The sequence below is a fragment of the Chrysochloris asiatica genome, unplaced genomic scaffold, assembly GCF_000296735.1.
Source record: "Chrysochloris asiatica unplaced genomic scaffold, ChrAsi1.0 scaffold00026, whole genome shotgun sequence".
In the NCBI taxonomy this organism is placed as follows: Eukaryota; Metazoa; Chordata; class Mammalia; order Afrosoricida; family Chrysochloridae; genus Chrysochloris; species Chrysochloris asiatica.
In genome coordinates, this window is record NW_006408544.1 from 8,859,994 (window position 1) to 8,873,565 (window position 13,572).

The 13,572-nt window shown below is 37.8% G+C and overlaps 1 protein-coding gene across 1 annotated transcript in view; it reads right to left on the reverse strand.

Annotated features, from left to right (window-relative positions):
• Nucleotides 1-13,572, reverse strand: part of STIL (SCL/TAL1 interrupting locus) — a 91,534-nt gene that overhangs the window by 3,205 nt on the left and 74,757 nt on the right. Inside the window, exons 14-15 of the mRNA XM_006839853.1 lie at nt 2,881-3,088; nt 1,277-1,527 (exon numbers count right to left, since the gene is read on the reverse strand). Of these exons, the coding sequence (XP_006839916.1) occupies nt 1,277-1,527; nt 2,881-3,088 (459 nt within the window). The remainder of the gene's footprint in view (nt 1-1,276; nt 1,528-2,880; nt 3,089-13,572) is intronic.

Consider the following 13,572-nt stretch of genomic DNA (forward strand, 5'->3'; position numbering starts at 1 on the left):
CTAATTCAAAATGTTTTGTAAAAGTAGGTTTAATTTTAACTGTATTTTCTTCTGTAGAATGGTTAAAGGATAAGCAGCCAGTATTGAGAAGATTCTTCAAGTTTCCTTTTCTAAGCTGCTATTTTCAATTTGGGGGAAGGGGTGTAGCCATTATTTTGAAAGTAAAACAAATCAATAATACTCAGTGCCAAAGCATATTACCACCAGGGGAATTAAGATGAAAAAAAGAGGGCCACTCTACTAATGAAATCATAAAACCCCTAAGCACAAATATACTGTGTTAGAATCTCATTAGAGGTGCAGTCACAAAAGGATGATACACTAAGAATGTCACATGCCAACAATTAAGATAAAAAATTATTCTAACTTTAAAAAAAAGATGAAAACTAACTTTGACTCACTGTCCACTATGAACCCCGATTAGTAATCTCCTCCATAGTGTTTTTCAATTAATAAGTAGGCCAGGAAGCAAAGCCAAGAAGTAACGAGACAAACTGTTTAAGGTATGCTTTGAATTCAAAGGTCACTACAATTGGGAACCTGCCTTCAAAGGCTGCTGTCAGACCTCCGATCCACAATTCCTATCTCCCCTTCCATTTCTGGGTATGTGTGGGGCCCTAGTCCCTGACTTTCTGCTACTACTCTCTTCATTTCTGCAGTGTCTGAAACAGCAAAGCACAAGGGAAGTCTGCTCTCCCCTGACTCAGCCATTCTTCTGCTGGAAGGACTGTATTTTTTCTTGGTAATGAGAAAACAATTAATTAACAGAAAATATGCCAGCTTTTACCCTTTTTTAACAAGCAGGTATGAGGTCACCTTTAGTGACGAGATCTAAAGAAAAGAAACACATGGCCACTTGAAGTTCATGAAACTATACTCTTTAAATTACATTCCTAGAAAAATGAATGTTTTAGCCTTTTAGATGGTAAAACTATGTAACCGTACATCCAGTAGATGGAACCAACCCCTTCACCTCCAAGAAGACATTTTAAACTCTGCGAGTAACAGTTCATTTCTCTTTACTAAAACATGTAAAGCACTTTGTTGGCGTCTCTACTGAGGAGACATCCCACAATATGCGGCAAATGATTTTGTATGTATCACCTCTCTCCTTCTAAAACGAAGAAGATCAAGTGAAGAGATGATTTCTTATTCATCAAGCTATAGCAAAATTTGAACGAATTAACTGAGCTGAAGGCAAACACGTTTTTCTCATGAGCATGCTGTAATACATCTAAAATGTATTCATCTTTAAAGACAGATTTTTTAAAGCTACCTGGCATGATCCACTTTATGAGCATTTTTCTTCACTTTAGTTGGAGAATCAATCTTCACTCCAAGGCTTCTTAGTTGCTTAAGGGTTGCATTAAGAACACAATCTTTGTCCACCAATCCTGAATCATGTTTTTTTTTCTTTGTATGGTAAACATTTTGAGTCCTGGTGCATTCATGACTGATAATTACTGCTTTTGTAGATGGTTGTTCTGTTTCTTTACAAGAGTTATTTAAAAGATGGTTCACTTGACCCTAATGAAAATAAAAAGGACACATTTGAGAAATCATGAATCACCTTAGAAAATAATAATATAACAATAACAGAAGAAAGGATAGAGAAAAACAAATAATATTGTCTTGCCAAAGCAGTTTTATAAAAGAAGCCAATGCTAATAAATGTTTTCATCAGACCTTACACAGGAAATGTAAAATGTTTATTCATAAAACACTCATTTAAAAATCAACAAGCTTAAAAGCACTTATGCAATAATCTACATATTTTTAAGGATTTGTGCTCAATCCTTTATAAATAAAAAATTTAAAGCAAGCTTTTATCGGAAAAACCTGATATTTCAGTTGTAAATTAGACTGTCACGTTATTTTCAGAATCGGGTTCCTTTCTTTTCTCTTTCTAAATACAAGAGTGACATGTGATATTATTTTTGCCTCCCTAACATTAAAGCATATTTCATTCCCTGAACAATAATAATTATCATTTTGCAAGCATGGATTATGTCCTATTTTGGTTACATCACACATAGCTGCTTGCACTAGTCTGGGTCCAGCAGACAAATAACAAATATGTCTTCTTTGATGAACACACAGATCCTTACAAAGTATTTAATTAGCCTTCATTAACAAATGGAAAAATCCAGTATCCCAATGCTGACAAACTGGATAGGTGTCAAAAGCTAGGATTATTCAATCTTGAAATCTCAGTTCATACCCTTAGTTTTCCAAGAAGACTTTCTTTCAACCAGAATGATCTCTTTTGATTCTGTGTTCCCTTTACTTTTACAACAAAACACTTGTCAGCCTGCCTTTAGTATTGATGACCACGTGTTGCTATTTCCCATCAGTTATTGAGGACAGAGACTGCCAGGTTTATGTTTATAACTATCCACATTTCATCAACATCTGCTTCCCTAAATTCAAATTAGTATACACTATCATAAATATCCCACTACTTTCTAATTTTAAAACTTAATACACAAACTCTCACTTGCTTTTTTTTCCTGGTACTAAATTTAGTTTGAATTTAATATCACCTCTTATATAACTACCAGCTGTTCCATGGGAGAAACATGAGACTTTCTGGTCCCATAAAGATTTACAGCCTCGGAAACCCTGTGCAGGATCACTATGAGTCGGAACTGACTCCACAGTACTTAACAACAATATTTAAAAAAAAACAATAGTTTTTTCCTGGTTAAGAATTTGATGTTTGGCATATTAACAGTAAATTACTGAACTTAGTTTACCATAATTTATGAATAGTTAAAAGACACTAATGTTTTTATGTCAAGATCACAATCAGTTGAAATCCAGGTAAGTATCCTATACGAAAAGATCTCAAGAAGGTGAAATGCTCAACATTTTGTTTACCAACAAATCCTGGTAAATTTTCTGGTTGTCTGATGGTTGATGAGGCAAAGGTTGCATTACTTGCTCAGGTTTTGGTTCCTCTGATGTCACAGAGTTGTTACTAGTACCCTCTGTTGGTCCAATCTGTAAGCACATGCTTACACTCTCTGCCAACAGGGAATTTGGAAAGAACACTGGCACATTTGGGTCTTTTCTCTCCAGAGATGAGCTGTTTGAAAAAACATAAAGTAAGTATTAGTTATCAAGGTACCTTCAACATGTATTTGAAGTGTCCTGGTGTGGTGCTGTGGGTTAATGCACCAGACTGCAAAGTCATTTGAACTGCAAGGTCAGCAGTTCAAGCTCACCAGTTGCTCCTCGGAAGCCCTATACAGGATCGCTATGGGTCAGAACCGACTCGATGGCACTTCACAACAACAACAACTGTAAAGAAAGACGCTCTGGTAATGTAGTGGTTACGAATAGGGCTGCTGAGCTCTGGTAGCGTAGTGGTTACGAATCGGACTGCGAACCGCAAGGCCAGCAGTTCGAAACTACCAGCTGTTCCGCGTAAGAAAGACGAGGCTTTCTGCTCCCCTAAAGATTTACAGCCTTGGAAATGAGTTGGAGACTATTAATGCTGCCACTTTGCCAATCCATCTTGCTGGGGGTCTTCCTCTTTTTCTCTGACCCTCCACCTTACCAAACATGATATGCTTCTCCAGCGACTGGTCCCTCCTGACAATATGTGTGAAGTATGAGAGACGAAGTTTGGCCTTCATGGTCTCCAAGGAGCACTCTGGCTGCACTTCTTCCAAACAGATCTGTTGGTTCTTTTGGCAGCCCATGACACTTTCAATGTTCTTCAAAACCATAACTCAAAAGCATCAATTCTTCTACGGTCTTCCGTATTCATTGTCCAGCTTTTTGCATGCATATGAGGTTATTGAAAATACCATGGCTTGGGTCAGGTGCACCTTAGTCCTCAAGCTGACATCTTTGCTCTTCAACACTTTAAAAAGGTCTTGTGCAGCATATAATGCGATATGTTGTCTGATCTCTTGACTGCTGCTTCCATGAGTGTTGATAGTTGATCCAAAAAGAATGAAGTCCTTGACAACTTCAGTTTTTTCTCCATTATTAAGAATGTTGTTTATTGGTACAATGATCCATAGCAAAAAAAAATCCTGGTATTAAGATGTTATTATTTTCATTTAAATGATGAAGAAATAGAGGCACACAGAGGTGAGGAAACTGCTCAAAGTTACACAACGTAGGAAGAAAATAAAAGCCAAAGGTAATTTAGAACTCAAAGTAATCACTGTTAAGATTTTAGACTCTCTCCATCTTTTCCTTTTTACATGTTGTTGTTGTTAAGTGCCGTCAAGTCAATTCCGACCCACAGCAACCCTGTATAGGTTTTCCAAGGAGCTGCTGGTGAGCTTGAACCTCCAATCTTGCAGTTCAAATGACTGTAGTCTGATGCATTAGCCCATAGCACCACACCAGGACTCCCTTTTTATGTAGACATAGATGATATTCTCCCTTCAAAATTATACTATGTTACATGTCGTTTCGGGAGCTAATTAAAAAAAAACCCAATAGTATAAGAACTGGACTGCTAATTGCAAAGTTGGCAGTTCAAACCCACCAGCTGTTCCTCAGAACTCTATACAGGATTGCTATGCATCAGAACTGACTCGATGGCATTTAACACAACACATCAAGTGCATCTTCTCATTAAATCAACTTAAAATAAAACTTTAATGGTTACATAATTATATAGGTATGATATGACTTTTCTCACAATATTTGCTTAAAATATAGGTTATTTCTAGTTTTTCTACATTATTAATTTTAACTTGATATGAAGTGCTAAGCACAGTGATGGTATATGATAAGCTGAAAAATATTAGCTGAAGTGAATCTTTATAAAACATTAGTCAAGACAGAATTATAAAAAAAAGATCAGTATGTTTTAGTATATAAAAAATAAGATTTTTTTACATGGCAAAAAACAAACAAAACAGAAACCAAGTCAAAAGACAACAGAAAAAAGGGCAAAGAAATATTCACTACCTATACCACAGACAATGGGTTAGCATCTTTTATAAGAAGCTTTTAAAAATTGAGGATCAAAATTCCTGATTAATGAACAAAAGCAATGGCTCATTAATAACTTGTGATATGCAGCTGACACAGCCTTGCTTGTTGTGGACCTTGCTTGAAGAAGACTTAAAATACTTATTGATGAAGACAAAACACTATAGCTTTCCACTGATTGCACCTCAATACAAAGAAAAGGACCAATAAATAAATAACACCATGATAAATGGAGAAAAGGTTGATACTGTTAAAGACTTCCTTTTGCTTAGATCCACTATCAACACTCATAGAAGCAGCAGTCAAGAAATCAAACAACAGATTGAACTATGCAAATCTGCTGCACAAGACCTCTTTAAAGTATTCAAGAGCAAAGATGTCAGTTTGAAGACTAAGGTGTGCCTGACCCAACCCAAGGTATTTTCATTAGCCTCATATGCATGTGAAAGTTGGACACTGAATAAGGAAGACTATAGAGTAACTGACGCATTTGAATTATGGTGTTGGCAAAGAATACTGGAAGTATCATGGACCGCCAGAACAAACAAATCTGTGTTGAAAGAAGCATAGTCAGAATGCTCCTTGAAAGCCAGGATGGCAAGCCTTCGTCTTTCCTACCTTCAGACTTATTATCAGGGGGGACCCCGTCCCTGGAGAAGTACGTCATACTTGGGAAAGTGGTTGTTGTTGTTAGGTGCTATCGAGTCGGTACTGACCCATAGCAATCTTATGCACAGCAGAACAAAACCTTGCCCGATCCTTGGCCAACCTCACTACCGATGCCACGCATGAGTCCATCGAGGCTGCCACTTGGCCAATCCATCTCATCTCGCTGGGGGTCTTCCTCTTTTTCTCTGACCCTCCACCTTACCAAACATGATGTCTTTCTCCAGCGACTGCTCCCTCCTGACAATATGTCTGAAGTATGAGAGATAAAGTTTGGTCATCTTGGCCTCCAAGGAGCACTCTGGCTGCACTTCTTCCAAAACGGATCTACTGGTTCTTTTGGCAGCCCTGGCATTTTCAATATTCTTCTCCAACAACATAACTCAAAAGCATCAATTCTTCTATGGTCTTCCTTATTCACTGCCCAGCTTTCACATGCACATGAGGTTATTGAAAAGACCATGGCTTGGGTCAGGCGTACCTTAGTCCTCAAGCTGACATCTTGCTCTGGGAAAGTGGAGGGTAAGTGAAAAAGAGGAAGACCCTCAATGCGATAGACTGGCACAGTGGCAGCAGCAATAGGCCAGTGCAACAACCATTATGGAGATGGCTCAGGACCAGGCAGCATTTCATTCTGTTGCTATGAGTTGGAACCGACTCAATGGCACCTACCAACAACAATATCTATAGTATGCTAATCTTTATCTATAAAAGGAATGTAAGTAAGTAAATACAAGAAGGGTTAGTTAGAACTAGAGAGACTGGTTGTCTAAGAGGAAGGGTGGGAAAGGGTTAGAAAGAAAGGGCAATAGAGATTGGGTTACAGGGATGAGAAGGGGTTGGTAGGGGAACACTTCTCTGAGTATGCACTTTTTTAGACCCACAGTAACATTTCACATACCCAGAAAATATATGATTTCAACCAGGATGTGGGGGACCTCAAAATGAAATGCAAAAAGTAACAAATGAACTTAATGGTATTATAAATTAGTAACATAGCTACACTAAAGGAAATGAGGAAAAGAACTAACCTAGCAATTTTAGAGGATAATGTAAGGGTAAAGACCAAAAGAACTGTATACAAATTGTACACTAACACTATTACCTTATTTAGTGAATCTGTTTTTCAGGGGTATGTGCTAGCAATTCTGGAAGCACTCCATGTTGAGTATTCTGAAAGTACTTGCAGTTGAATTTATAGTATTGGACTAATACTAACCTACCACCTATCAGTTTCACAGACTTCTGTGTTGCTATAAGTTATGCCACAGGTATTTTCAACATCAGTAGGATCACCATGGTAGACAGGTTTCAACAAGGCTTCTATACTAAGACAGACTAGGAAGAAGGAGAGGCAGACCACTTCTGAATGAAAAACCACTGAAAACCTTATGAATAGCAGTGAAACAGTCTCTGATACAGTGCCAGAAGATGAGTCCCTCATGTTGCAAGGCACTCAAAATACGACTAGGGAAGAGATGCCTCCTCATAGGAGTCTCATAGGAGACTTGACTTAAATGACATGAACAGAGCAAAGCTTTTGGGACATTCATCTGCTGATGGGGCACAACTCAAAATGAGAAGAAACAGTGCAAACATCCATTAATATAGGAATGTGGAATGCATTAATTATGAATCTTATGAATATTGGAATTGTCAAAAATGGAAAGGAATGCATAAAGGTCAGTGTCCTAGGCATGCAAGGCAAAATGTGGTACTATTGAATCCGACAATCATATGGTTTACTATGCTAGAAACAAAAAATTGAAGAAAGGCACCACATTCATCATCAAAAAGAATATTTTAAGATCTATTTTGAAGTACAATGCTGTCTGTGATAGGATAATATATATATGCTTATAAGCAAGACAAGTTAATATCACTATTATTCAAGTTTACATACCAACCACTAGAGCAAGAAAATCAAGATACATTTATAATTATTGGTGACTAGAATGCCAAAGTTGGAAACCAAGAAGGATATGTAGTTGGACAATATGGCCTTGATGACAGAAACAATGCTGGAGATTGTAAGATAGAACTTTGTAAGACCAGTGACATTGCAAATACTGTTTTTCAACAAATGGCAGTGGAACATTCTCTGATATAGAGCCAGAAGAAGGCACTCAAAATACACCTGGATCTCACCAGATGAATCAAACTAACTATACCTATGGGAAGAGACTATGCAGAAGTTCAATATCGTCATCTAAACAAGGCTAGGGGCCAACTGTGGAACAGATAATCAATTGCTCTTATGCAAATTCAGGCTAAAGCTGAAGAAAATTAAAACAAGCACACAAGAACCAAACTGTGACCTTGAACATATTCCACCTGAATTTAGAGACCATCTAATGAACAGACTTGATGCATTAATGACTGAAGACCAGAAGAATTGTGGGATGACACCAAGAACACCATATATGAAGAAAGCAAAAGGTCACTAAAAAACCCCAGAAAGATAGAAAAGACCAAAATGAATGTTTGAAGAGGCTCTGAAACTTTATCTTGGTAGTAGAGAAGCTAATGCTACTGGAGGAAATGAGGAAATAAAAGAGCTGAACTGAAAATTTCGAAGGGCAGATAGAGAAGACAGTCAAGTATTATACTGAAGTATGTAAAGACCTGGAATTAGGAAACTAAAAGGGAAGCTGAGAAAACTGAAGAAAAAAAATTCAAGTTCAACTTGAAAAATTGAAACATTCTATTGGAATATGGACTTCTGGTATGGTGCTGTAAGATCAGCACTGGACTGCGAACCACAAGGTCAGTAGTTCAAACCCACCAATTGCTCCTCGGAAACCCATATAAGGTTGCTATGAATTGGAACCAACTAGACAGCATGTAACAACAGTAAGGACGACGATGGACAAGATACTGAATGATACATGAAGCATCAAAAGATGAAGGAATACACAGTCGCTGTTCCTTAAAGAACTGGTTAATGCTCAGCCTTTCAGAAGGTAGCATATGATCAAAACCAATGTACTGAAGGAAGAAGTCCAAGCTGCACTGATTGCACTGGTGAAAACACGGCTCCAAGAATTGATGAGATATAAATTGAAGTGCTTCAATAAACTGATGCAGCATTGGAAGAGCTCACTTGTTGATGCCAAAATATCTGGACGACAGCTACCTGGGCAACTGATTGGAAAACATCGATATTTGTGCCCATTCCAAAGAAAGGTGACCCAATGATTTGTGGAAATCATGGAACAATATTAATTGACATCACATGCAAGTAAAATTTTGCTGAGGATAATTTAAAAAACTGTTGCAACAGTACATCAACAGGTAGCTGTCAGAAATTCAAGTTGGATTCAGAAGAGGACAAAGAATGGGTAAAAACATTGCTGACCTCAAATGGATCTTGGATAAAAGCAGAGAACAGCAGAAAGATGTTTGGTGGTTATATGCCATGGAGTCGGTTCTGACTCATAGCAACCCTGTACAGAGTTTCCAAGGCTATAAGTCTTTATAGGAGCAGAAAGTCTTATCTTTCTCCGGTGGAACAGCTGGTAGTTTCGAACTGCTGACTTTGAGGTTCGCAGCCCAAATTGTAACCACTACGCTACCAGAGCTCCTAGAAAGATGCTTACTGTACTTTGTGGATCCTAACAAACTATGGATAACATTGTAAAGAATGGGTATTTCAGAACACTTAATTGCGCTCACGAGGAACCTGTACATAGTTTAAGAGGTAGTGATTCCAACAGAATAAGGGGTACTGAATAGTTTCAAATCAGGAATGTGTGTCCAGGGTTGTATCCTTTCATCATACTTACTCAATCTGTATGCTGAGCAAGTAATCTGAGAAGCTGGACTATGGCATTAGACAGTAAATTTTTAATAGAAAGTTTCACTTTTCTCCCATGGATGAAAGTCTGAACCGATGACCTTGCGGTTAGCAGCCCAATACTTACCAGGGCTCCTTAATCCTATGTGGGAGACACTTACACAACTCCCACTTTATAGAAAAGAAAACAAAGTTACCAGGTTAGAGACTTGCCCACCGTCACACTGCCTATACTTTTTATCACTCTGCTCTACTACATCAAATATCTGTGTTGGTATCTTACCTAGCAAGCAAAAATAAAAGTTGAAAAATATAGAAGAAATGAACCAACTTAAAGGTCTCAAAATTTAAAAGATTTAAGATTACACAAACAAAAAAAACTTTAAAGATGATTCTTTAAATACTCACTATGGTATAAGTGGGTATGTCTAATTGCATGCTTCTAAAGAAAAGGACTTTTTAAAAATTCTTTATAAATACCACTACTCTCTCTCCACTGGGAAAAAGCAATCAATAACCCATTAAACCGCAAGGCAAATAAATTTATCCTTCACAGCCTGCTTTAACATCAGAAAGTCTGACACAGGCCAACAAGCAATCCAAGGGGAGGCAGGAACCCATGGAGCTGTGTGCCATCCAACAATATCAACAAAGGGAGCCATCAGATGTCTGGGAAGGACCCTAAAATACACTAAAACCACCATGGGTAACACTGGAGATAGTCTTTAATCCAAATCAATACATCATGCTCATGAAAGATTAGATTTATATCTAGTCATGTGTTAGAATCAATAGAGCTGATTAATTGCTCTGAAAAAGATATTAACTGCATTCTATCAATTAACTCAGATCTGCTTTCTTAATCACAATGGAGGTGAGATTTTTTTAAAGTTCCAACTGAAAATTTATTTGAGAATAAGAAAACCCATAATTCAAGAAAGAATCTTTATAGAATTCAGGATAAATACAGATGAACACAATTCATTTCTTTGTCCTCATTTTCTATAATTAATAAAATATGGACCATGAGGTTTGTTCTAAAAATGCTCTTTATACAAGTAAACATTTATGAAGTATTTACCATGGGAAACCAGACACTAAGTCAAGTACTAAAGCTCCAAAAATATGATCCCTATCCTTTAAGGAACACTAATGCAAAAGACAGGTACACAAAAGATCTTTAAATACACTGTAGTATACAGAGTGGAGTCCTGGTATGGCGCTGTGAATTAATGTGCTGGACTGCAAAGTCAGTCTGAACCGCAAGGTCGGTGGTTCAAGCTCACCAGCTGCTCCTTGGAAATCCTATATAGGGTTGCTATGGGTTGGAACCAACTTGGCAGCACTTAACACCATGCAGAGAAATGGGATGGCACTGTAGGATAAGCACTGGACTACAAGGTTAGTTTGAACAACAAAGCCTGTGGATTTGAACAACCATCTGCTCATCAGAAACCCTATACAGGGTCAATATGAGTGGGCACTGAATTGATGGACCTTGACAACAATACGGTATGTAGTCCACTTAATTGAACAGCATGATAAGTTCAATTAAGAGTAATTTACTGGAAGGGCATGTCTATTGTTTTAATCCTTATTGTAATCAGAGTAATTTAAAATGTAAAATATTTATCACAGGGCTTATAATAAAAATAGTAATACACTGCCTGCCCAAGCCAAATTCCCTTATTTTAAGTGTGTCATGTACTACTGTAAACACCCTGTGGCATTTTATGTTTACATTAGTCCTCTGCCTTAACATTTTATTCCAGCACAAATCTAAATTACTTTCCTCTGACTTGGTCTCTAATCCATTCACCAGTTTCTCTACTTCCACTCTTAGCTCCCTTCAGTTCATTCTCCCCCAAACAACTGTGTTATTACTGGTGCCATTGAGTTCAGCTGATTCCAACTCATAGCAATCCATGTGACAGAGCACAACAGTTCCACAGGGTTTTTTAGGTTATCATCTTTATGCGAGGGGATCACCAGTCTTTCTGATGAAGTTAGGTATGTTCAAACGGCCAAGCTTTCATTGAGTTGAGCACTAAACCATTGTGCCAGCAGCGCTCCTTTAAAAAAGAATTCTTTAAACAATAAAAATCAGATCATAATACTCCATTGACTAAAGTTAAAATCATCCAATGGCTTTAATGAATATCCCCTCAAAATCAAGCCTGTTGCTGTCATTGCTGTCAAGTCTATTTTGACTCATAGTGACCTCCACAACAAAACAGAACTGCCCCACAGGGTTTCCCAGACTGTAATCTTTACAGAAGCAGACTGCCACATCTCTCTCCTGCTGGTTGGTTTAACTTTCGGTTAGCAGCCAGGAGCTTAACTGCTGGACCACAAAGAGTTCCTCTTAATGGATGCAGAATAAACTAAAAGTTCCTTTATACACCCTGCAAAGTCCTACATATAATTTGTCTCCTGTCTATATATCTGACCTTTTTTCTCATGGTCTCCTGCTCAGTCAATACATCCAAGTTACACTGGCATTTTTTTTTTTTGGTGGGGGAGGGGGGGTGTAGAAGTAAGGAGTCAGAATTAGGGTAAGGTCTAGGGTTTCATGTAGGACTCAGATTAGTGTTAAGGTAGGGGATAGGCTACGGCTTAGTCTAGTTTCAAGGTTAGAGTTACACTTACTTTAATTTTTCTTGAGACCCAGTAAGGATTTTATTCATCATTGAAGAAAAACCACTTCAGCAAGTTCTGTGTGGTTTCAAGAAAACCCAACAGTTAACCTCTAACAGCTACTACACTCCCAAACAGAAGTCAACAGTCCTCACTACAAATGAGTGTGGAACGAATCTATCCTGGAAAGAAAGAAAACTAGGAAAGAGTCTTTAAACAATTCCTCCATACTAATACCCACTATTTTCACTTGGTGTTTTTTTCTATTTTTGAAATCTCAGTATTACTCTTCTAGATTTCTATTTGCTGTTTTTACATGGTTTCTAACCTCATTTATTTTATCAATTTGTTCTTGTAGTGTTTTCCTGCATTCTTCTAAAGTTTTGTCTGTTTTCCTTGATTTCATCTGCAGTTTTCTTGATCATTCTCTAAATCTGTTGACAGTACCTAAATGTCATTCTTTTGAATTCTTTATCAGGTAGTTTACATATGATTTCTGATCTATTTTCAGACTGTATTTTGGTCATTATTTAAGTCACTCTTTTTTCTTCATGTATGTGTAAACTGTCGACTCTGAGACATTGTGGTGCAGATGCATTTATGTACAATTGATGACTATATGGCGGTGTGTTCTTAGGCACTTATCACCTGTCTCCAGGTGAGTGTAAAGAGTTCTCTATCTGCTATTTGTGTAATGCAGTCCAGAGTGGGTCTGATGTTGGCAGCTAATTATCGTTGATCAAGTGGTACAGCAGTGGATAGTGGCATCTGGCTAGTGCTGATGGAGATACAGAAAGCATGGATGTGGTTGGACTTTGTGGGTACAATTGCTATTTCCTGAAAATAAATTATAGCAATAAAAGATCTGATGAAGTGAAATTCATGGACCAATAGATGAGGCAGAGGTACACCTAGCAGAGCACCATACTGGCTTTCTTGATTCTTCCTGGAAGCATCCAGCTCACACATACCTCACGGTTTATACACTTTCCATTACCTCTACCTTCAATATTTCTTCCCCAGATCTTCTCATGGCTGGCTCATTCTCCAGGATCCAGGTCACTGCTCAAATGGTACTACCTTAAAAAAATGCTTTCTTCACTACCGTGATATGTTGTTCTTGTTAAGTGCCGTGGAGTCAGTTCCGACTCATAGCAACCCTGTACAGGGTTTCTGAGGCTGTAAATCTTTACGGGGGCAGAAAGCCTCATCTTTCTCCCACGAAACAGCTGGTAGTTTCAAACTGCTGACCTTGAGATTTACAGCCTGATTCATAAGCACTATGCTACCAAAACTCCTTTAACGTGATATAATACTGTATAAATATAACAATGAGGCTTCAAAAAGTTCATGGAAAATGGAATTAAAGATAATTCTTCCATGAATTTTTTGAAGGCCCCTCATATCTCACAATTTTAATAATAACCAACTTATGGTCAACCTTGTTTCAACTAAGTGGTGGTGATGGTAGTAGTGTGCCGTGGAGTCAGTTCAGACTCACAGTGACCATT